The sequence below is a fragment of the Camelus dromedarius genome, chromosome X, assembly GCF_036321535.1.
Source record: "Camelus dromedarius isolate mCamDro1 chromosome X, mCamDro1.pat, whole genome shotgun sequence".
Lineage (NCBI taxonomy): Eukaryota > Metazoa > Chordata > Mammalia > Artiodactyla > Camelidae > Camelus > Camelus dromedarius.
The window spans coordinates 25,481,631-25,503,506 of NC_087472.1; the positions used below are offsets into that span (position 1 = coordinate 25,481,631).

Sequence of the window (21,876 nt, forward strand, 5' to 3'; positions counted from 1 at the left end):
AAATCACGAATGAGCTTTATAATAACTGCCTTGTAAGGCTGTTGTAGAATCAAATGGAATCTCCTTGGGAGCACTTGGAAATGATATCCTTGGATATACTTATCAGAACAGACTTTGATGCCAGTTGCAAAGGAGTGTGCTGTGGGAGGTCTTGGGAGCTCTCTGAAGCTGCCTTCGTGGGGGCTGTGTGTTTTAGAGCAGGGAGGGATAAAATGACAGCAGTTTAAGGAAGAGGGGAAGCAAGTGACCCTGTCATTCTAACTAACAATGTCTTTTGCAGCTAAAAATAACAGACCCAAGGGAGTACTGACTTTTTTTTAATGCCTTTATTCTCTTCTTGGGTTTGTTTTTTTTTTTTTTTTTTTTTTGCTCTTGAGCCTAGAGAGTTACTTCTCACTTCACATGCCCTCCTCTATCACTTTCAGCTAAGATGCAAGAATGCTTGAGAATGATACACGCCTGGCTCTCTTTCTCACCTCCTCCCTTGGTCTAGCCCTCTGCCATCACTGCTCCTTCGCTCTTTATGTTGTGTGACCGAAGCTTTGGAGTCTCTGCATGAGGGGCAACGTTTTCCCAGAAAGCTTGGGTGTGGTTTTGAGGCTCCTGACATGTCTTGGGTCCCTGAGGTGCAATGAATTGTGCCCAGGTTACCCCCCAGTAAAGCCAGCTGGCAGAGGTCAGAGATGCCCCAGCCCTTAGGCAAGGTTTTCAGGAATTCATTGCTCCTCCCACCCTGCTCCCTGTGTTGCATGCCTAATGACCCTCTTGATCATTCCCCTACTAGGACTGGTGAAACATTTCCCACCTCCACTCCTTTCCCATCTTCCATATCCATAACCTCTTTCCCTCTTTCCTCTGTTTTCAGGGACCATCTGATTTCTGATTTCAGGGACCGTCAGCAGAGTGGGAAGGGGTGGGGGAACACCTGAGATGATCACAGAGAGCAGCTGAGGGAGGGTGAAGGAAGAGCCCCTTCAGTTGGATGGCCAAGCACCTTGGGGAGGCGGAGGTGAGCAGATGTCCTAGAGCTGAGCTCTCGATTAACTCCTGTGTTCTTCCATTTTGAAGAACATTCCTGGGTGCTGAGCTAGAGGAGAACGAAGAGGAAGGATTAGCTGTGAGATCAGCGTGTAGATTTGAACTGCCTCTTACGACCTGGCCTTGCATGGCCAGTTCACCCCTGGGTTTAGAGCTCTTTCCTCATCTGTTGCCCAAACCCGCCAAAGAGGAGGGGCAGACCAGCAAGGGTGGGCTTTGAAGTCAGAGAAACTTAGATTCCACCCCTAGCTCTGCCTCTCTGGACCTCAATTTCCTCTTCTATAAAATGAGGATAATGAGAATACCTACCTCATAGTGTTGTTGTAAAGATTCAACCTGATAATGCAACAAAGAGCACCTGGTTTGTGGTATACGGAACTGCTGCTAATAGCAACTGTAGCTCCTGATCCCATTAGTACGATCGCTACTACCCACTCTGTGAAGCCGGCTTTGACTTCCCAGGAAATTAGCTGCCCCTTCCTCTGAGTTCCTCCAGCCCTCAAGCCTCTGTTTATAGTCTGGCCCCTCCTGTATTATCATTGTTGCCGTGCCTCTCCCCTACCAGACAGGGCACTCGCCAGGGGCAGGCTCTGAGCTTTTTCAATGTTGTATTCTTCTTAATGCCTGGCACATAGTAGGAGCTCAGTAAATATGTGTAGAATGGATGAGTGAGCAAGTGGGTCATATCTGAGATCAAGGCCTGTTTCTCCAAGCAGGCTAAGAAAGCCTGCTCCAGTGGACTTTTGGCTCATCCATGTAAAGCCCTTTGCGGTAAAGCCCCACCTGGGATCACCTGGCTTGTAAACACAGTATTTATTCAGTGCTTCCACTTGGCCAGTGGTGACTCAGCACATAGAACCTGGCCAGCTCCCTGCGGAAGAGGGGCCGTGAGTGCTTCCCACACCCCACGCTACCCACTCGGGGCAGCTGCGTCTTCTCTGCTGCACGAAGCCAGCCTCATCAGCCGGGCCCTGCTCCTCATCACCCTCTCCCCTGTGAGCACCAAGCTCATACTCCCGTTTGTACTTTTCTTTCCTCTCCTACTCCCGTGGCTGTGCCACTACCGTTCAAGGAGTATTTATTAAGCACCAACTGTGCACAGGGCATCAGACCATACACTTGAGTCCTTAGGCATATTCTGTCTTAGGTGATTTGGGGTATATGATTCAGTCTTCCCCCAATCCAGATTGTAAGCTCCCAGAGGGCAAGGGAGTGCATCTTCTTTTCCTTTTTTTCCCTTACAGCACCTGAAATAGAGCCCAGCAAGTGATGGGCACATGGGTAAATCCTTAGGGACTTGACTTCTTGGCTCAAGAGTTCAATGCAAGCTCTTGCTCTGGGGAAGGATGAGAACCAGGAGTGTGCATCGCAGTCAGCAGTGTGGTCTCAGTATGTGCCTATTCTCGGGGCTCTCACACTCCAGGAAGAGGGGCACTGATCCCAGCCACCTCGGTTCTCCTTTAGTCTCTGTGCACCTGGAAGAGAGACTGAATAGCTTGCTCGTCTGGGTATCTGCTTATTATTCTGCGTATTTTCTGTCTTTGTTCCCTCTGCACTTGGCCGTGTCCTGTTACCTTCTACTGTGAATTTCTGAATGGCAGAAGCTTGGACTAGGCCTCGTCTCCCCACACAGCTCGGGAGCTTAAGAAATGCCACTTGATGATGACAACAGCGAGGGACACCGCGGTGGGAGGACCAAGGCCCCGGCGATGAGCAGCAGTTGTACCGGGGGATGCTCAGCACCTTTCCCCTGGAGTTCTGAGCTTCTGTCTGCCTCCTGTTTCAGGCCCACCTGCCGTTTGCTGTCATTGGCAGCACAGAAGAACTGAAGATAGGCAACAAGATGATGAAGGCACGGCAGTACCCCTGGGGCACGGTGCAAGGTGAGTGAGTCTCCAGGAGACGGGCTGCTCTCAGGGATTCCCTTGATCTGTCTCTTTGATTGTCCCTAGCCACTATGTGACTGTGTGACCCTAACTTGTCCCTGATCTTTACTGATTCAGCTTGGGCCCTTTGACCCCCTCATGGGGGTTGCCAGCCAGCAAACTCTGGCTCTGTACCTGGATTCTCTGCAGCTAGCAGGCTCTCTTTGTCTCCAACGGAGAAAGCATTCTTAAGACAAAAACAAATGTAGTCATAGGAAAGTAGGAAAGAGTGTGCGAGCAAGCATGTGTACCCACCAGAGTGTATCCGGAGATGTACAAGAATGTCCACAGCAGTGTTGTTCATAATAGCAAATACTTAGAAACAACCCAGATCTCCATTAGTGATAGATTAGATGAATTGCAGAATGTTCATATAATGGGATATTATACAGTAGCAAAAATGAATGTACTATGGTTACATCTACAGGAAAGCATCTCAGAAACATAACATTGAGCTAAGTAAATCATAGAATACAGGCTGTATGAATCTATTATATGAATTCCAAAAGTCGACAAGACTAAACAAGATATATACCTTGAGGAATTCATGCATAAGTGGTAAAACTATAAAGAAAAACAAAGGAAGGCTCGCCTCCAAAGTCTGGAGAGTGGTTAAGTCTTGTTGCAGGGACGGAGAGGTGTGCGATCAGGAAGGGACACAAAGGGACTTCTAGGGCACTTGGTGATGTTTCACCTGGGCCGTGGATACACTGCTATTCATTTAAAAAAATTCATTAGATCACACCTTTCAAGCACTCTTTTATATGTATGATTATTTTGCGATTTAAGAACAGACGTATTGTCTACAGGCTCAAGAAAGTTCCTTTTGTAGTCTGCCTGACACGTGTTAAGTAAGTTACCCTTGGTAGTAGTCAGTTCAGTGGATAAACCCAGGCCCAAGACATTGCCATGAGTAGAAGAGGAGTCTGGTTCTCTTAGTCTCCAGCTATATGCTGGGTGGCAGATGGCAGGGGCATTGTGTGTGAGAGGGTGGCTGGTTCCCCACCAACTCATCCCTGCCACTGAGCAAGCACCCAAAAGCAGGTGGGAGGTTGTCCATGTCGCATCAAAGGCTGACATGTTCTAGGACACACCAGAGACACTCTGGTGGTAGCTGGCTTTTCCACCGGTATGACAGCACTGCTTATCAGAGCTGTGCTAGATTTTCATCTTCTCTACCACTTGGGGCCAGGGATGCTCCTCTAGGAACATTTGCAGATGGTTTCTGGACCAACAGTCTCACCCTGGGAATGAACTTGTAGTCTGAGAGACGGGAAGTTGAGGTGAAATGAGGAGACGCTAGCAGACGTGGTCCCAGTGACTCCCCCTGGTTCAGACCACCTGAGCCTAACCAACAAAGGGGCTTTTGAAAGTGTTTCTTGTAAGTCTGAGTTCACTGTTCTGTTTGAGTGAGAGAAGCTGTCCACTGTCTGGTCCTTGCAGGGGCCTTGGAGTCACTTCTTCTGACTGGTTGCCAAGGACCACTCTCCTGAGATGGAGGAGGTCCTGGGAAGCTGGTCTGTTCTGTGACAGCATATCAGCGAGGGCCTTTCTCCCACAGGCAAAAGGTCTTAAGCAGAGGGGTTCTGCAGGCTGATCTGGGCTTTGGAAAGATTGCTCTGACGACCACAAGGCAGTCTGCTGCAACTTTCCCCAACCCTGTCATCCCAGACCCCCTCCCTGTCCCCCACAACCTTCACCCAGACCCGTGAGGCAGAATCTGGGCTGACTGTGCCTTTTCATCATCTGAGACGCCACTGTCCTGGTGTGGTCAGGCTAGACACCCCCATCCCAGCAAGGTGGAGCCATGCCTGGAGACACGTGTGGGAGCACTGCTCACACCCTTATCTTCCAACCAGAAGTTCCTTTGCTGGGATTGGGGCCACATGTCCATCCTTCTTGGCCACTGCCCCAAATGCAGACCTTTACCATACTCTTTTGAGGAGGGAGCTTGTTCACTTAGGCTGGAAAGTGGGGCCTATTCTGTCCTGATCACCAATGCTGCTGTCAGGCTATTATCCACCCTCTAAAAACACCTCCATTGAAGCTTCTGTCATCTAGATGGGCCATGCCTGTGCTCCACACCCCTCCTTGTCCCTGTCCTATTGATGTCCTCATTCTTCCCCCTTGTTCTTTGGACTTTGGCACCTGGTCATAGCCTTGGCCTCTCCTTTAGATGACCTGGATTGGAATCCTAACTGCAACTTTTTAGCTATGGAAACTTGCCTAACTTCATCGAAGCCTTGCAAGGAGTCCCTTATCCGCCTGATGAATTCTTAGTCTTCCTTAAAGAGTCATCTTAGGGGTCTGTCGCCTTTTTGGTGAAGTCTTCACTCGCCCCAGAGTTCTCAGGCCCCCCTCTGCTAGGCTTTCGTTGCACCTTGGCTGTATACCTCCATGGTGGTAACCTTTGCTTTGTATTCTATTCGTCTATTTGTGTCTATTCTTCCACTAAATGGAAGCCCTATGAGCAAGACTTCATAACTTTGTTTCTGAATTCCCAGTGCCTCATACAATCCTGCAGAGATTCTGCAAGTATTTCTTGGATGGATGGCTAAATGTGCATTTGCCATCATCCTGAAAGTGGTGCAGAGCAAAGCAAACTCTCCTATGAGTGTCAGATCGGTGAATTTGGGTTGAGGTGCTACTGAGTGTCTTCTTAGATATTTTTAGGGCACTACAGTTTCCCATTACTGTCATTCTTGGCACTTTTCATTTGTCTTTTTAGTAGAAAAGCCAATTAAGAGGCAAAATCACAAGCTCTGTATACAAAGATCAAAAGTCAAGGTTGCTGTTAGACATTTCACCTCTTGTTTCATCCATTTCTGCTTCTTCTGGCCTTCCTTTCAATGTACTTTCCATACCCCCACCCCGGCCATGCAGTTGAAAATGAAGCTCACTGCGACTTTGTGAAGCTGCGAGAAATGCTGATCCGGGTCAACATGGAGGATCTCCGGGAGCAGACCCACAGCCGCCACTATGAGCTGTACCGCCGCTGTAAGCTGGAGGAGATGGGCTTCAAGGACACCGACCCCGATAGCAAGCCCTTCAGGTACCTCTCCCGCCAGCCCAGCCCAGCCCAGCCCAGCCCAGCCCAGCTCAGCCCACCCAGGGGGTGTGGATGCCTCGCCCTGCAGAATTCACAGGGGAAGCGAGACAAGGGTGCCCAGACCCAGAGCTGTGGGGCTAAGTCACTTGCCAGTTCCGCTTGCCCGTACTTTCTTGGCCTCGGCACACCTGCCAGGCGAGCTGTGGCAGGGCGGGCTTCATAAGCGCTGCTGCCCTGCTTCTAAGAGCAGGGCCAGGGAGGGGGCCAGGGGACCAGCAGAGCCGATGGTCTCGCTGCCACAAGTAGATGTGTGGCAGCTGCCAGCCCTGAGCCTGGGCCTTCTTCCTCAACGTGCCAGTTTGTGCCTGGCCTCTGCCCCACTTTCTTCATCAGGCTCCGGCTGCTCTGTTGGGTTTCCAGTCTGTTCTTTACCTCCCTCCTCCCCAATATCAAAATCAGATGGGACCAGACAACAGTCATTGCAAATGTGTCAAACCTCTGGCTCTTCATTCGCTGTTGTTAGTATTTGCGTTCAAGTGTGAGTTTTGTTTTGACCACAGGATGTTACTAATCATTAACATTTCAAATCAGAATCTAAGATGCTTTCAGAGAAGAGGAATGTTTTTGAAAGTATTGCTTCAAATGCTTTCAAGTAACCATGCTGATGGGAGTTATATGTTTAAGTATCCGATCTCTATGCATGATGTGTGACATAAGCCCTACCTTGTAAATGATGGTGTGGTGCCCTTCGTTGGAGCTCACATCTCCTTTTAGGAAATGTCAGGCCTTGGTAAGTGAGTGAGGGGAATGCTTGTGGGCTAAGAAGGCCTTCAAATGGCCTCTGAGATCCCAGAGGACTTGCTCACAGCAGAAAGCCAGCCTGGGGGCAAAGCATAGCCAGTCCTTTGGGGATACCTTGTTCTGGAGGGGCGGGCTCACTCCCGTTCATGGACAGGGGCTGCTGGAGCCCCTGGGGTTGGAGGAAAACGTGCTTGTCTCTCTGGTGTGTGTTCCCTTAGCTTTCTGGCTCCCTCCCCTCTGAGAGCTTTAATCTGCATCTGCAGGGGGTAAGAGGTGTCATCTAGTCCCCTCCCCTCCTTGACTGCATCCTGACTACCTCTGTTTCCCACATTCTCGCCCTCTGCACACTTTCTCTGCTGGCTCCTTTCCATGTTGCAGGCAGACATCCTCATCCTAAAGAAACTCCCTCACCCTGCTCCTTGTCACCAGTCTTCACCCTGTCAAGGAGTTTGGCTCCTATGGGAAGGAGAAAGAATTGTTCTATAATTACTTGGCTTCTGCCCCCACCATGTTGCTGAATGGAGATGCCTCTCTCCAAGGTCAGCAGCCACATACTCGTGGCCAATTACACTGTGGCCTCTGAGTTCCATCTTTTTGGATCTCAGCACAGTGTTCGATACCCCTCCCCACTGCCTCCTTCCTGAAACTCTCTCTGCCTTTGGCTTTTATAGCACTTATCTGGCTGGGTTTAGTCCTCTCTCATGTGCAACTCCTTCTCAGCTTTATTGGCTGGTTCATTTTGTTCAGTGTAGTCCTTTGCATGTTCTTTCCTAGGGCCTCTGCTCCTTTCACTCTCAATTCTTTTTCCAGCTGGTTGTTTCTACCCCCACAGCCCTAATTACCACCCAGAAATAGGTGACTCCCAAGCTAAAATCTTACTTTTGAGCTCCAAATTGAGTGATCCCCCTGCTTACTGGAAATTTTCACTTGGACATCTCATAGAGGATGTACCTAAAACTCAAGTTGCCTAAAATTTAATTCATCTCTTCCCCTCTTAAACATACTCCTCCAGTGTTCCCTGCCACAGTACATGGTGCCACCATCCACCTGGTTGCCCAGGTAAAAAATCAAAATCATCTTTGACTCCTTCCAAGTCTTGGGAGTTCTGCTTCCCTTACTGTTCTCCTGTTCCCCCACCCCCTACCACCCCTTAACATTCAGAGCTCATCATTTCTTACTTGGATCGTTAGAAAGTCCGTCCTTCACACAACACCCAGAATGGTCTTTCCCATTTTCAAATTAGATCAAGTCAGCCCTGCTTAAAACCCTGCTGTGGATAAACATCCACATCTTAACAAAGCATCCAGCACCTGCTCTCTCCTGCCTACTCAGGAGCCTCATCTCCCACCACTGCAGCCCTGTGGGACCCGGTTGACTACCCAGGTGTGCCATTCCTTCTCCACATATGCCTTTTCACAGGCTGCCCTCTGTGGAGCACACAGCCTCTTCTTCTTTACCAGGCTAATTCCTATTTCTTGAAGACTAAGTCCAGGCCAGGGGCAGGGAGACTTAGCCCAAGCATCTTGAACTAGACTGTGAATTCTTTGATGGCAGGCACAGTGGCTGTTGACTCTAGATGTTGACTCATGAGCATACCGTCACTTAATCCTGTGTCCAGCACATGGTCGAGTCTCAAGTGTTTGTTGAAATCATTCATTAATGTCAGTTTCAAAGCCAGGACCTGGTAGCATAGGGCAAGTGGAAGGACCTAGATTATGAAACAAGAGAGCCAGCTTCCCGTCCCAGCTCTGCCTCTAATAGCTGTGTGATCTTGAGCAAGTCACTTCACTTCTCTGGGCCTGTTTCCTTCTCTGTAAAATCAGGGTATAGAAGCAAATGTTCTAAGTCACTCCCAGTTCCAAATCTCTCCGGTTCACCAGGGCTGTCCCATCCCCCCTGGCACCCTGTGACCCTGCTGTCATGTGCCAAGCCAGGTGCCCACAGCTTTGTGGTCCTGCTTCTGCACCTCTCTCAGAATTGAGGAAGGGAGGATGGGGGCACCTGGGAAGGATCAATGGGGCCAGTTTTTATCAAATAGGAGCCATTCTAAAGGCAGGGGAATTAATCTGACCATGTTCTCAGTTTACAGGAGACATATGAGGCCAAAAGGAATGAGTTCCTAGGGGAGCTGCAGAAAAAAGAAGAAGAGATGAGACAGATGTTCGTCCAGAGAGTCAAAGAAAAAGAAGCTGAACTTAAAGAGGCAGAGAAAGAGGTAAATGTGAGCCTGCTTGCCAGGTGGGAAGGAAAAGGAGGCTGAACTTGGGCAAGACGGAGGTTTCTGCCCCAAGAGAGCAGCCCAGGGAGTCTTGCAGCCTCTCGGCAGGAATGGGGCACGGCCTCTGCAGCCCTGCCTTGGCTGGCGCAGAGAAGGCTATGAGATCTGTGTCTTCTCAATCCCTCATTCCCCAAGGCTTGGATATTTTCTCATTCTCTGTTATTTAATTCTCTAGAACCACACTGTCCCATATGGTAGCTGCTAGCCCACATGGCTATTTAAATTTAAATGAACTAAAATCAAATAAAATTTAAATCTCAGTTTATCCATTGCATTAGCCACATTTCAAATGCTCAATCCTCATGTGACTAGTGGCTCTCAGATACTGAACATTTCCAGCCTCGCAGAAAGTTCTGTTGGGTGGCGCCGCTCAAGAGTCAGGATCTGGCATGGCCCCTTAAGGCCAGGTGCGGGCTAATTTTCTCCCCTTCCTGGGAGTTTGGAGCTCATTAGGGACAGTTGGTCACTTTCTTGGCTGTCCTGCCCCATCCTACCTGCTCTGACGGCCATGGGGAAAGGTGGTCGTGGTGAGTCCTGGGTACCTTGCTGAATCCGAAACCAGTGACAGCTGGAGCACTTCCCCATCCACTTGGACATTCTGTTCCATTTCATGCTGGTGTTAGAGAAACATCTGTGCGGCTCTAGTGAGTTTTTAAGCTAAGGCTTGATGGTCTATCTGGGGATTTCATTACTTAAGCCGTGACTAATAGAATGCAGTTAGTCCTGTAACCATCGCCTTGCCTCCAAGGCCCCACTACCGATTCCCCAACTGCTGCCAGATTAACTGGCTTCAGCCACAGTTTTGGTCATGTCAGCAACTGCTTCAGCTCTCTGGGCCTCAAAAGCCATAAAGAAAGGAAGCACTTAATTACTTCCCAAGTCTCTTCCTCTTTTAATCTGCTGTGACGCTCCGGGGTTATTGCCAAAGCCTGTGTGTGGCAAGAGTATTGACTTCACTTCAGTTTCACTTTTCAAAAGAAAAATGTCACCCAGTACTTTTAGGAAGAGAGGTGAGGGATCTAAAAGACAGATAAATGAAGGAAAGGCCAGTGAACAAAAGCCACGTGAAAGCAGCTGATCAGCAGAGCTTCACCACCACCCGAGCCCATGTGACCAGTGAAAGCTGATTTACTCAGCAAGTCTGTCACCTACCACTCCTTACTCCGTGACAGTTCCGGATGACCTGCAGGGCACCCAGCCTCCTTCACGGGGTGCCGTGAGTGCTGCAGAGCCCTCAGTTCTCTCCCGAATCCCCCAAAGAAAGAGGAATGATGCTTGATTGGCTCTCACTCTTCAGGGTAGTTTATCACATTCTAGTTTGTTACCACCTACCCCCCTGGCTGCCTGATCCACTTAACACAGTGGCATGCTGGAATATTCTTGCTCTTTTCCTTTGGGTCTGTGGCTCTGTTCGGGGCTAGTTAAGTCTCCCTTTGCTCAAAGCTGAGGTTTCTGTGCTCATTCCATTTTCTAAAATTCTTTTATCTCCTTCCGTGTCCAAGGACAAGTGTTTTCTTTGACTGGCTTCGGCGTTGCAGGAGTTTTCTCTGCAATCCCCGACGAGCCTCTGTGATTGGAGCCCCTTTTATATGGAGAAATCTCATTATATAATCATCTAAAGAAGGGCTTGACCTTGGGTGAATTCCTTAAACTTCTCCTACCTTCTGTTTCCTAATAAAAGGCAGATAATAACAGAACCTACCTCAGAGGGTTGTTGTGATGATTAAATGAGTTAATACATATAAAGTGCTTATAAAAGCCAGTACCTGGCCTATAATAAGCACTCAATAAATGTTCTATATTATAATTGATGTTATTATTAACCATATGTAGTAACTATGGGGACTCTTAAATAAAATGCTTGATTAAGCAGAACGCACAGTTCCTTGACCGTATTCAGGAGCAGAACTGTGGAGGAAAAATGGCAGGAGGAGAGAACTCTCCAGAACATGGTGCCCTTTGCTGCCATCATAGCCATCCCTGGCTGAAATGTCTCCTCAGGTCCCAGGGTCCTGCAGGGTCGCAAGCTTGCCCATCCCCACCCCATCCCTGGGTTTGGCTCCACTGGGCTGTGCTCCTGGGGCGGGGGATCTCTCCCCAAACTTCCTGTGTTTCCCTGCCAGCTGCATGAGAAGTTCGACCGTCTGAAGAAACTTCACCAGGACGAGAAGAAGAAGCTGGAGGATAAGAAGAAATCCCTGGATGATGAAGTGAACGCTTTCAAACAGAGAAAGACGGCAGCTGAGCTGCTCCAGTCCCAGGGCTCCCAGGCTGGAGGCTCACAGACTCTGAAAAGAGACAAAGAGAAGAAAAAGTAAGTGGTAGGGTGCTCTGGGGCGAGGGCTTTTTTCTTCTCCTGCTCATCCCTTCAGGGTGGTGACCAGAGGCCAACTGTGGGCTGATAGGCTCTTTGGGCCCCTGTGACTGGTCTCAGTGTCCCCACGGGACCTGTGGATCCCCTGAGTTGGGGGAGCTGAGAGCAGGGAAGGGCTGTGGCCCCAGAGGCCCAGCCCCTCTGCTCGCCCTCTCACTTGGGTAGGAGGAGAGGGAGGGAAAGGGGAGGAAAAGCAAAAGGAGTGTGAGAGAGTAGAAGGAAGAAGGGAGGGAATGAAAGGCTGCAAAGTTATCAGGAAGAGATGAACAAAAAGAAGGGCAGAGAGAGGGTAGCAGGAGAGAGCCTTAGCAGAAGCCTCCAGGTACCCTCTTTCTCCCTGGGAGGTTGGAGCTGGCCAGCCTCATCCTCCTCCGTTCTCACAGCTGAGAGAGCCTAACCCTGCTGCTGAAGGCTGCAGCGTGGTCCTGATTTCTCGTCCCTTCGCGGTCCCTCCCTCTTGGCTGCTTAGTTGTTCCCAGCCTGGGGAAGCACGAACTTGGCAGGGGGCCCTTGGAGGCTCATGTCCTCCGTGTACCCCATCCTCAAGCTGGAGAATGACTGAACAATCCATCTGTCTCCCCTGGTGTTGGGGGAGGTAGGATATAGCACGCGCTCCTGGTTACCATGTGGGTCAGTCACCCTGACCCAACCCCAGGCCTTGCTTGCTGAAGTTATCCATCTTCACCCCAGAACCAGAGGCAAGAAATGCATTTCTGACGGGACCTGTACAATGCCCGGAAAACCACCAGTGGTCCCTGGTGCTCTAGTTGTTTGTGCGGTGTGACTGGAGGAGCCCTCGTTTGGAGGGTTAGACAATGTCCTTACTAAAGTGGCCTGAGGATCTGAACAATGTCCATGGTCATTGCCTTCTGTTCTTAGCCACTGGTTGCTGGACTCAACTAGGGGATATTTGCCGGAAAGAGGAAACACCTTCCTTTCCTCTGTGCCCAGCTTACCACTTAGGAAGAAAACAGTACAACATTTCAACAACAGTAAAATACATTAGTCAAAGATTTTATATTTGAAGGCACCCGGTTTTGCCATCTGATTATTCTTTTTTCAAAAGTGTAATTTGAACATTTTCACCAATTAGTCCAGAGATCTTTGTTACTGAATCATAACAATCTATGTCAAAGTCACTGACTAATTAACTTTTTTTGATATTACCTGATAGGCAAAGTTCACCTAGTGAGAAAAAAAGCCTCCTTGGACACACTGTATATTAAATGATCTGTCATGGTGTGTTAGTTGCACCAGCAGGAATGGATTCCTATATTTAAGTTCGGAAAAGTCTAAATTTGTCTTCCAACTCTAACCTGCTACTTTCATAGTCCTGTAGTGTTTGTTAAGTCGACCCCTGGGGCAGTCTCACAGCCTGCTGGCAGGAGTTAGGAGATTCATTTGTTTGGACCCTACTGATGCTAAACTATAAATAGTCCCTATTGAGATGTTCAGTGGAAGTTCCTCTCAGACCAGGCTTTCTCCTAGTTGCCCTCAATTAACTGACCCCCACCTCCACCCCAGGCAGAAGACCTTATCTAGGGAGACATGTCCCTTCAGTCTCCAGGAATGTTTGGAGTTGGTGGTGGCACCCTTTCCCAATTTTGAGATAGGCGAACACCTCACTGGCACGTGGCACCTCATATTAACAAGAGAGCCAAACAGAACAGCCTGTCCTCTTCCATACTTCCAGGTGTATAAATGGCCCCAGACCTGGGCTTTTTGTGTAATTCCCTGAACAGTTAGATAACCTCTGGAAGACCTATCACTAGACCTGTGTCACTCTGGTCCCCGTGGTGATGATGTGGGTGGTGGGGAGGGGAGTTGAGGGTAGAAGTGGTGGGTGGTAGTAGCATTTCTTCTTGAGAGATGGTGGTTTGATCTAATAGAATCACATATGGAGGATTTCCTTTGGCTGCTCTTAAAGAGCTTAAGAAAGAGCACCAGTGTTTCAGGGCTCCCTACCAGCCCCCTTCTTCCTTCACCTCCCCACTCCTCCTAATCTCCTTTGACCTCTAACTCTTCACTGTTTGTGTCAACTCATAATATTTGATTTCTCCCCAAGCTCACTCCATCTTCATCAGCTTTTACTGTTTTACAGTTAACTCTGCTGTTTGCTGCATGCTGCATGAGACCCAGGGTCCTGGTAAGCTTTATTAACTCTAAGTAGAACTGGCAGTGGCTTCTAGAACACCTCTCCCCAAATCTCATCCCCTGCCCAACACATGTATCTAATAGAAAAGAAGCTACTTCATTGTCCTAGCTAGTTTTCTCTTGTGATTTATAATATTCAGAAATAGTCTGGTGTGATTTCAAGTGTACCTGTGGAATGTTTGTCTTCCTGATTTAAAGTGAGGGTTTTTTCAGACTTTTGCTGCCAAAACAGTTAGGTAGCATAGGTGGCCATTGTTTTTCCTTAAAGAGCCTTCATCATTACTCTCAAAATTAACTAAACTGTAGTGATGAGGGGAACTGTTGGGTTCACAAGCCCTGTCCTGCAATGTCACGGTCAGCCTTGACCCCCCCAGGTTTGGGACTGTTCCGAGCCAACGGAAACTTGCTTCTCTGTTTCCCTCTGGTGGCTGTTTCTTATCCGAGAGGTTTAAGTTCCCCAATTTCCTTTGGCTATGTAACTCCCCAAAATCATAAGAAAAGTGGAAGAAAATGAAGAGTTCTCAGATATTATAGAGAACTCCTTATATTTAATTCTACAAGTACCAGCTTCATGAATACCTTTGATAAGGAGGTAAGCAGGTAACCTTTGGTAAGAGGGATTGCAAGGGCTAGGTGTTATGTCCACAGGAGTGAATAAAGTAGCCCGTGGCCTCACATAGTTTACAGGTTGATTATAGCAATGGTTAAGCACCTTCTGTCTATTCTTCTAGACACAGGTAGTGAGTGGGGTGGGAACATAAATATTTTTAATTGAACATAATTAGGCTTATTACCATTTAAAAACTTTACCATAGATACTTTCAAACAGGAACAAAAGAAGAGAGAGAGTGGTACCATGCAGCCCTGTGTACCCACAACCCCGCCCCCAAACAACTGTCAACAGATGCCAATCCTCTTTCCAATGTTAACCCAAACCGGCTGGATTATTGTAAAGCAAAACCCACATACTTCATCTGTAAATACTTCAGCATGTATTTCTAAGAGATGACTCTTTAAGAAAAAAAAAAACCCATAACCACAATGCCACCATTATCACACCTCCAAAATTAACAATTCGTTCACATAAAATTTCTAGTCAGTGTTCAGAATACCCCGGTTGTCTCATAAATGCCTTTTACATTTGGTTTGTTTGGCTCAGGGAATATAAAATATTGAGAGGACTTCTCCCCATTCACCCATGGAGTTTATGATTTAAATGGAAAGCCTGCTGTTAGTCACCAAACTGATTGCTGCAGCTACTGCACTGGGGACTTTGGGCAGCTGGCAAAACATCTACTTTCAAGCAAATCCCGAAGAGGAAGTCCATAGAAGCTTCTGAAACATAAGGCCCATGAAATTGGGCCAAAGGAAACAACCCTAAAAGAACAATGACATGATTTATTGTCTGGCTTAAAGGCAAGTCTTGGAGCCCTGCTAGTTGACTTGAATGAAACAGCAGGTTTCCGTGGAAGAAGACTCTCGAGTCGGAGAGCGTCTGTCCACGGCTGCAGTCCCAGCGCCTAGCAAAGTGCCTGGCACTTACTTCATGTGTATTTTCTTCGTTCTCCCATTTTCCATGAGGAGAACAGGAAAAATGCATCCTGGTCACTTAGATTTCAGTTCATAAAACCTGAATTAACATGATTTGACACAATTTAGTTCAGCTTTCCCTGAGTAAATCATTGTTAATGGCCATTGCTAAAATTAATTCTGGCAAAACTATAATTAAAGCCGTACTTTACGAGCGAGAGGCAATTGGCAAACAGCGAGAACAGCCAACTCCGACCCTAAGTAGATTGGCTTTTTCTGGCATACTTCTCCCCAGCAGACCGCAAGAGCAGCTCCGAACCAAATAGGGAAGGGAGACCTTGGCTCCCTGGGGTCTGAAAGCAGCAAAGGTAGCCTGTCCCTTCCCCAAAGCCCTCATTCTAGGGGTGGGTCCCAAAGGCCACCCCTCATTAACTGGAGCACAGGCAGAAGGAGGCTTACTGTTCCTTGCTGGTTTTGAAATTGCTTAAGGCACTCCTGGCAGCTGTCTGCAACTGAAAGAAATTCTCCCTCCGTGAAGAGGCAGATGCTATAGCTCAGTGGTTACTGGTCCCTTGACCCTTGGAGGGGATGCCAAGTATATAGACAATATACACATATCGAAACACATCAGCCTTCCCATGAAACCCAGGACACAGGCTGTCACAGTGTTGTTGAGGTTTCTCTTCCCCTGGGGAGTAGACAAGGAGTGAAAATAGAGATGAGCATTTGTATTACATTTTAACTCTATTCAATGTGATTTTCCATATGATATCTCATTTTCACATTACAACAATCCTGTGAGGTAGAGGAGGAGGGACTAATCTTCAGTTTACAAGATAGAATACATGGAGGAGTGGGGAATTTAAGAGATTTACCAAGGATCACACAGTGAGTTAGTGGCAGAACTGGAAAGAGAATGCAAAATGCCTAATTCCTGGTATAAATTGCCATTCACATAAGTGTGTGTGTGTGTGTGTATGTGTGTGGATATATTCACTGTGAGGAAGTGACTGTACAAACATACTCAGTATACACTTTTAACTGTTCCTCCCCAATATCTAATAGCCTTTATTTAATGAGATAAATGTGTTCTTCAGGAAAAACAAAAACAAAAACAAAAACAAAAAAACTAGGGGTTGAGATCCAGAGGCAGGGAGTTCTCAGGGACACTGTGGTGTGAAGTAAAGGAGTCTTGATCAAGCAGCCAAGGGATTCAGGCTCTGCTGCTGGCTGTGACTCTCTGTGTGACCTTGGGCAAGTCACTTGGCTTTGCTGTTTCTTAGCTTCCTTATATGTCAAATGGGGATCCATACTACTTGCCCCATTTATGTCACATGGATGAATTTAAATGGGAGAAAGTTCAAAGTGCGGTGTGAACACAAAAAATAATGCATTTCCATAGCTCAGGTTGTTGGGTGACTGGTTGGACCTTCATGCAGAGCCCAGCCACCACCCCCAGACACTTCTCACGCAGATCTTGCCCCGGGGTACCAGTTAGCTGACTGGGACTCTCCGAAGGTGACCTAATGTGAAACCTGTACCTCCTCTGCTTTCCCTATGGGACGAGGCCATCACTGGCTGAAAGCCTGGTGCTCTGTCCCCTGGCCTGAAGCCACCTGGAGATTTGCTGAAGATATTCCTGTATACGGTGCCTGGGTGGAGCGTGCTGATCAGGACCCAGTAATTAAGAAGAGACAAAAAGTATTCTTGTGGCTGCTAATAATTATTTTGCTAGCTAATGCCACGGTGGTCGCCACTCAAAGGTGTGTATGAGTGAATGAGACCAAAGCATGTTCCCGGAAGCCGATGCAGTAAGACCTTAAGCCGATCTACAATAGCTATATTCTAATTGAGCCATTAGTCATCATGACAATTTTCTTCTAACCTTTTTATTTTTTGTACATTAATCCATCCATTCATTAACCCAACTTCTCTTTTCATTTTCAGTTTGGGCTTCCTGTAGACGCCCTTTTCCTGCGCAACAGAGCTGGGCCTCCCTTTCTCTAATTCCCCCTTAACACGTCTGGGGGGCACACACCCGTGCCCTCCCCTCTCTTCCTGCCAAGGTTTATAGAAGCCTGAGAGCCTGAGGACCGTGTCTGGCCTCTGGTCAAGAAGCCAGCAGTCACGTGGCTTGGAGATGCATCCTGCATCCCAGTGCCCCTCCCAGCGCCCCCAGCTGGCCATTCCCCACCCCATCTTTGCCAGACTGTACCGTGTTTGGGGGTCCCAGCTGTTCCTCTCCACCACCAGCTTCCCTCTTCCAACTGCTGCTTGTTTCCCCAAGGTATTTGCATCCACCATGGCTGGGTGAGCTCTGGTCAGTACCCCAGTCACTGAGCTTCCCCGACCATTCCTTAGCCCCCAGTAGGAGCCACAGCCCCTTCTCGGAAAGCTCCAAAAGGAGATCTTTTGGCATCTTTTCCTTTGGGCCTGTCACCCCAGCCTTTCCAGTTTTGATTCACTCAAAGTAACCGCACTCAAGCTGCGTTAAAAATCCAGAACAAGTTTATACTTATACCCAGCCCTTCCCCGACAACACAACTGCTGAAGAAAGTAGCATAAATTTTCCCTCTCTATAATTCTGGGTACCCCACAGGTGCAGAAGGGAGAATAAACCTGAATATTATTACCAGCCTAGTGTCTTATGGAATTGTTCTGAGGTGTCTCAGCATCTCCTCTGTAATTTCCCTTAGGATGCCACACCATCCCAACAAGGCAGAGCCAGTGGCAGGTATCATCCGATGTTGTCAGCTGCCAAACTGAGCAGTCAAAGAATCAGTGTTTTCAGTTTTGCTATGATGAGTCCTCCAAACTATTTGGTGAATGTGATGACTTTCAATCGGTATTTTGCACACGTCCCCCAGTAAGAAGAGGTGAGGCTACCAGCTGGACAGGAGAAAAGAAGTGGTCCCTAACTTTATCTCCAGTTTTGATTGGATATTTAAAAAATCTTTGAGCCCTAATTTTTTATAATGGGGCCCATCTGATAGCGGCTTTGGGAATTCCTTTGAAGTAGAGAGCCCTCCATTGTCAGGGCCACGAGGTGGTGTCAGTGGCCTTTGATGTTTGGCCAGGGAGAGAGTGAGAGCTGGAGGTGACCTGGCGATGATCTGTGGCTAACACGCCGTTTCTCTACCCTTCCTTTGCAGTAATCCATGGCTGTGTACTGAATAGTATTCCCTGCTACAGCTGGACTGGACTCCATTTAACCTTTTAAGCCAAGGTTCCCATTGTAACTGACAGATTTCCTTTGAGGTGCCAGGCAGCTGGGCCCCCTGCTTCTGCCATGTACCTCCACTTCAAGCCCCACCTCTTCTTTTGAGTTCTGCCTCAGTCCCGCCGGCACCTGACCATGACCACCTTTTTTATTTTCATTTTTTGGAGGGTTTTTTTTTTTTGTCACTTTCTTTCAAAACACAGTCAAGTAAGGCTATGCTACATTTTCAGGTCTTTTTGAAGTGTTGAGACTGGGGAGGGAGTGTTCTTTCTTCAATAACAGATAAGAACAGGGATTGAAAAGTAGAAAAAATGAAAAGCAGAGGAATACACACACTTTCTCTTGTTGGCAAAGCAGGAGTACAGTTTGGATACGGATTGTTTGGTGAGTCACTGATTGGTGGGTGGCCAGAAGCAATAGGAAAGTGATGCTGCCAACGCCCACGCTAGTTTCTTGAGAAAATCCAAGTCGCACAGTGGAGTATTTTCGGAGACCCTATGCTTGGCGATTTAAGAAACAAAGAAGTTTGTATACTTAGCCGGTACCTCTGGGAGATGCTAAGTTAGTGCTGTCAGGTCTCCTAGGGAAAGGCTTCTTATTTACAGCTTTGATGTTTCTGTGACCAGTTTCACAGCTGCTTCCCAAGAATCCCAAACTTAAACAACCAACCGGTCTCCATCCTCGGGTTAATTATTTGCATTACAAATAGGAGGCCCCTGTTATTTGCATTTGTTTACAGGTTTACTACTGGAGGCTTGAGGAGCTCTGAAAACTTCAAAAGGTATTAGAGCCACCCAGCCTTTGAGAGACCTTCAGAGACTAGGCAGGAATTTTGTATGAAGGGAGATATTCTGGTCTGGAAGACAGATATGACCCACTTTTTTTTTTGAGAGGAAATTGAGGGCCAGAGAAATGAAGGACTTGCCAGAGGTCCCAGCGCTGTTTTGTGGCAGAAGCAGGCTAACTTTAGTGTCTCCTGATTCCCAATCCACTTCAAAAATGGATTCAATCTGTTCATGGATGTTCCTGGAGATGAGTCTTTAGACATTCAGGAGAAAACGAACAGTTACTATGAGAGGGCCTTTGAGGTTTCTTCTTCCCTATAGAAAAATATCCAGGCAAAGCAGAGGACTCAAGGCCAGCTCCCGAACCGAGTTCTTCCGCTGATGATAGAAGTCTCGGGGCACCATCCGTTAACTGTTCAGCTTTCCTGGAAGTCTGGAATGGAGCCCAGGCTGTGTATGTTTAACAGGTGCTCTAGATGGTCCTTGTAATCAAGGAAGTGTGGTAAACAAAACCCTAACCTGTCCGTGAACATGAGACCTTTAGAAAGTCAACCAAAGCTATGAAAATAATTTAAATGTTTATTTTATTGGGCAGCTTTTCTCACTGTAGACAGAAAGGTTTTTTTCCTTCAGTGAAAAGGCTTTTTACTTAGTACAATTGTTACCATTTTAAAAAGTACCCTAAGTACTCTGTTTACTTCTGGTGAAACAAACCCAGTTATTAGAAATGGTCTGTGTCCCGCCTGCCCAGACTGGAATGGAATGGCCTTCCTGAAAAATACCCCTGTGTATAGACACACACACACACACACCCCTCATTTCTCTTAAGCCAAGAAATTTGCTTTTCCTAGCTGCCTTACAGGTCGCTTTTGTCTTTGTTCATGTTTTTTGTTTTAATCATTTGACATTCACATGTGGCTGTTAATATGTGCTTTTTTTTTTTAATTAAAACAAGAAGCTTTCAACTGGTGTGTGGTGTTCTTAAAACCTTCTCAGCAGATTTCCCGGTGGTGATGGTCCATCGGTGACCCCATTCTATCCTGCCTTCCCCAAGTTTCATCTGTGCTACCTCACACTGCCCACTCCCCTCACCCTGTCTTACTTTGAATGTCCCTTTTCTTTGGCTAATCTCATGTTTTCTTTCTCTTTCTCTCTCCCTCTCCAGCTTTTTTTAATCTTGTCTTCAGCAGCTGCACTAAGTCTAAAGGAGAAGACTGCCATTATAGAAGAGTTAGGGTTCCATAGTGTTGCAAACCAGAAACCAACCAATTCCCTCTCTCCCCAAACTGCGCACACACACACACCACACACTCAACAAGTGTTCATGTGTCCCTGTGTCACCAGGCAAGAGGCTCTCTCCTGACTTACATGGTATTTTAAATGGAAGTGTCTTGTCCTAACTTAAGGCAGGAAAAGAACCGTCAGAGCTGGAGAATGGACCAAATGTAACCTCAGAGAGACACCTACAGGATGACTCACCCAAGTGTAAGTGACTGGGGCAGGAAACCTCAGCTGTGGGTGTGCAAGTACTATTCACAAGTTTTCTGATTTTCTTTTTAAATGCCAATTCTCTGGTTCAATGAGTTGACTGTCTACGGCCATTATTAAGCATTTCTGAATATGGAAGAGAAAGTCAAGCGACATTCATATCTTCTTCAGCGTTTGCAGACCTTCTGCAGACTCCAAGCAAGGGGGGAAAATGGACCTACTAACACTCAGATGGAGAAGGGAGAGACAGGAGGGAGTTTGAGCTTAGTGAGAGCAAAATTACTCCATTCAAACTTCCAAGGCCAGTTGGGGTTTTGAGAGGTTTCTACTCACCCTGGGATCTGGAGGGAGAGCTTTGATGTTGATAAATCTGCCTTGAATTCATTGGTTTAACTTGCATCAAAATACCATGTGAGTGTGCTCATTCACATATATCCCTACAACCATGGCCATTCCACTGTCCAGTGTCTCTTAAGAGAGCCTCTTTGCATGTTTTCCAGAACCTGTGTTCGTTTTTCCTTCTCCTTTGTTCTTTTTGCTCAAGGTGTGACCAATCACTGCCCCTCTGGGGCTTTCATTCACCAGGAGAAACATCATGAAACCAGCACTGTTTAGCTTGATACCTTTCTAATGTCCATGTCAATTTTCAATAAAATTCAAAGAAATGCTCAACGGCTGTGTGATCTGAAGTCATTAGGTGATGCGCCCATCATTGTTGGCCTTAGGAGTGGGTGGCTGCCTTTCAAGGGGGTAACTTGCTGGGCTCAGGGAGGCACCATTGGCTGGTTTGCAACCTTCCTGGGTGGGCTGCTCTGTCATTCCCTCCATCTGGGCTTGCAAATCCCACGGGGTGAGGTGGGGCTGAGCAGGAAGTTCTTTAGTTTTCCTTACGTAGTATAGATTTAACCCATCCGTCGAGCTCATTATCATCTAGGATGGTGAAAGTGGAGTGCTAGACCCTACAGAACAAGATTCGGGTGAGTTTTAATTCCAGAAGGAAAAGAACTCTGCGCTGCATGTCTTCTCTTATTTAATACTATGATGTGAGCATCCTGAAAATTCATGGATATGACTGTCCTTTATGACTTGAAAAGCCTTTACTTTGTGTCCTGGGCCTACTAGGGAGGGAAGCCTCCTTGTCCCTCCTAGCATTAAAGTTGGTAAGACAGAGTGGTCGGTTTTCATAATTCTGGTCACAGTCGAGATGGGGTTTCCTTTCCTCGGCTTCATTTCC

The 21,876-nt window shown here is 47.4% G+C and overlaps 1 protein-coding gene across 8 annotated transcripts in view; it reads left to right on the top strand.

Annotated features, from left to right (window-relative positions):
* SEPTIN6 (septin 6) overlaps positions 1-21,314 on the top strand; it is a 62,673-nt gene extending 41,359 nt beyond the window's left edge. For 2 of the 8 annotated variants that reach the window (XM_031445581.2, XM_031445578.2), the window contains exons 6-11: positions 2,825-2,921; positions 5,847-6,015; positions 8,896-9,028; positions 11,215-11,405; positions 13,567-13,611; positions 17,097-17,784. In XM_031445581.2, coding sequence (XP_031301441.1) covers positions 2,825-2,921; positions 5,847-6,015; positions 8,896-9,028; positions 11,215-11,405; positions 13,567-13,570 — 594 coding nt within the window. In that variant the 3' untranslated portion in view covers positions 13,571-13,611; positions 17,097-17,784. Of the gene's footprint in view, positions 1-2,824; positions 2,922-5,846; positions 6,016-8,895; positions 9,029-11,214; positions 11,406-13,549; positions 13,612-17,096; positions 17,785-18,301; positions 20,120-20,319 lie in introns of those variants that run through there. The other 6 variants (XM_064482804.1, XM_064482802.1, XM_064482803.1 and 3 more) reach the window with 5 other exon arrangements.
* Positions 21,315-21,876: the final 562 nt, after the last annotated feature.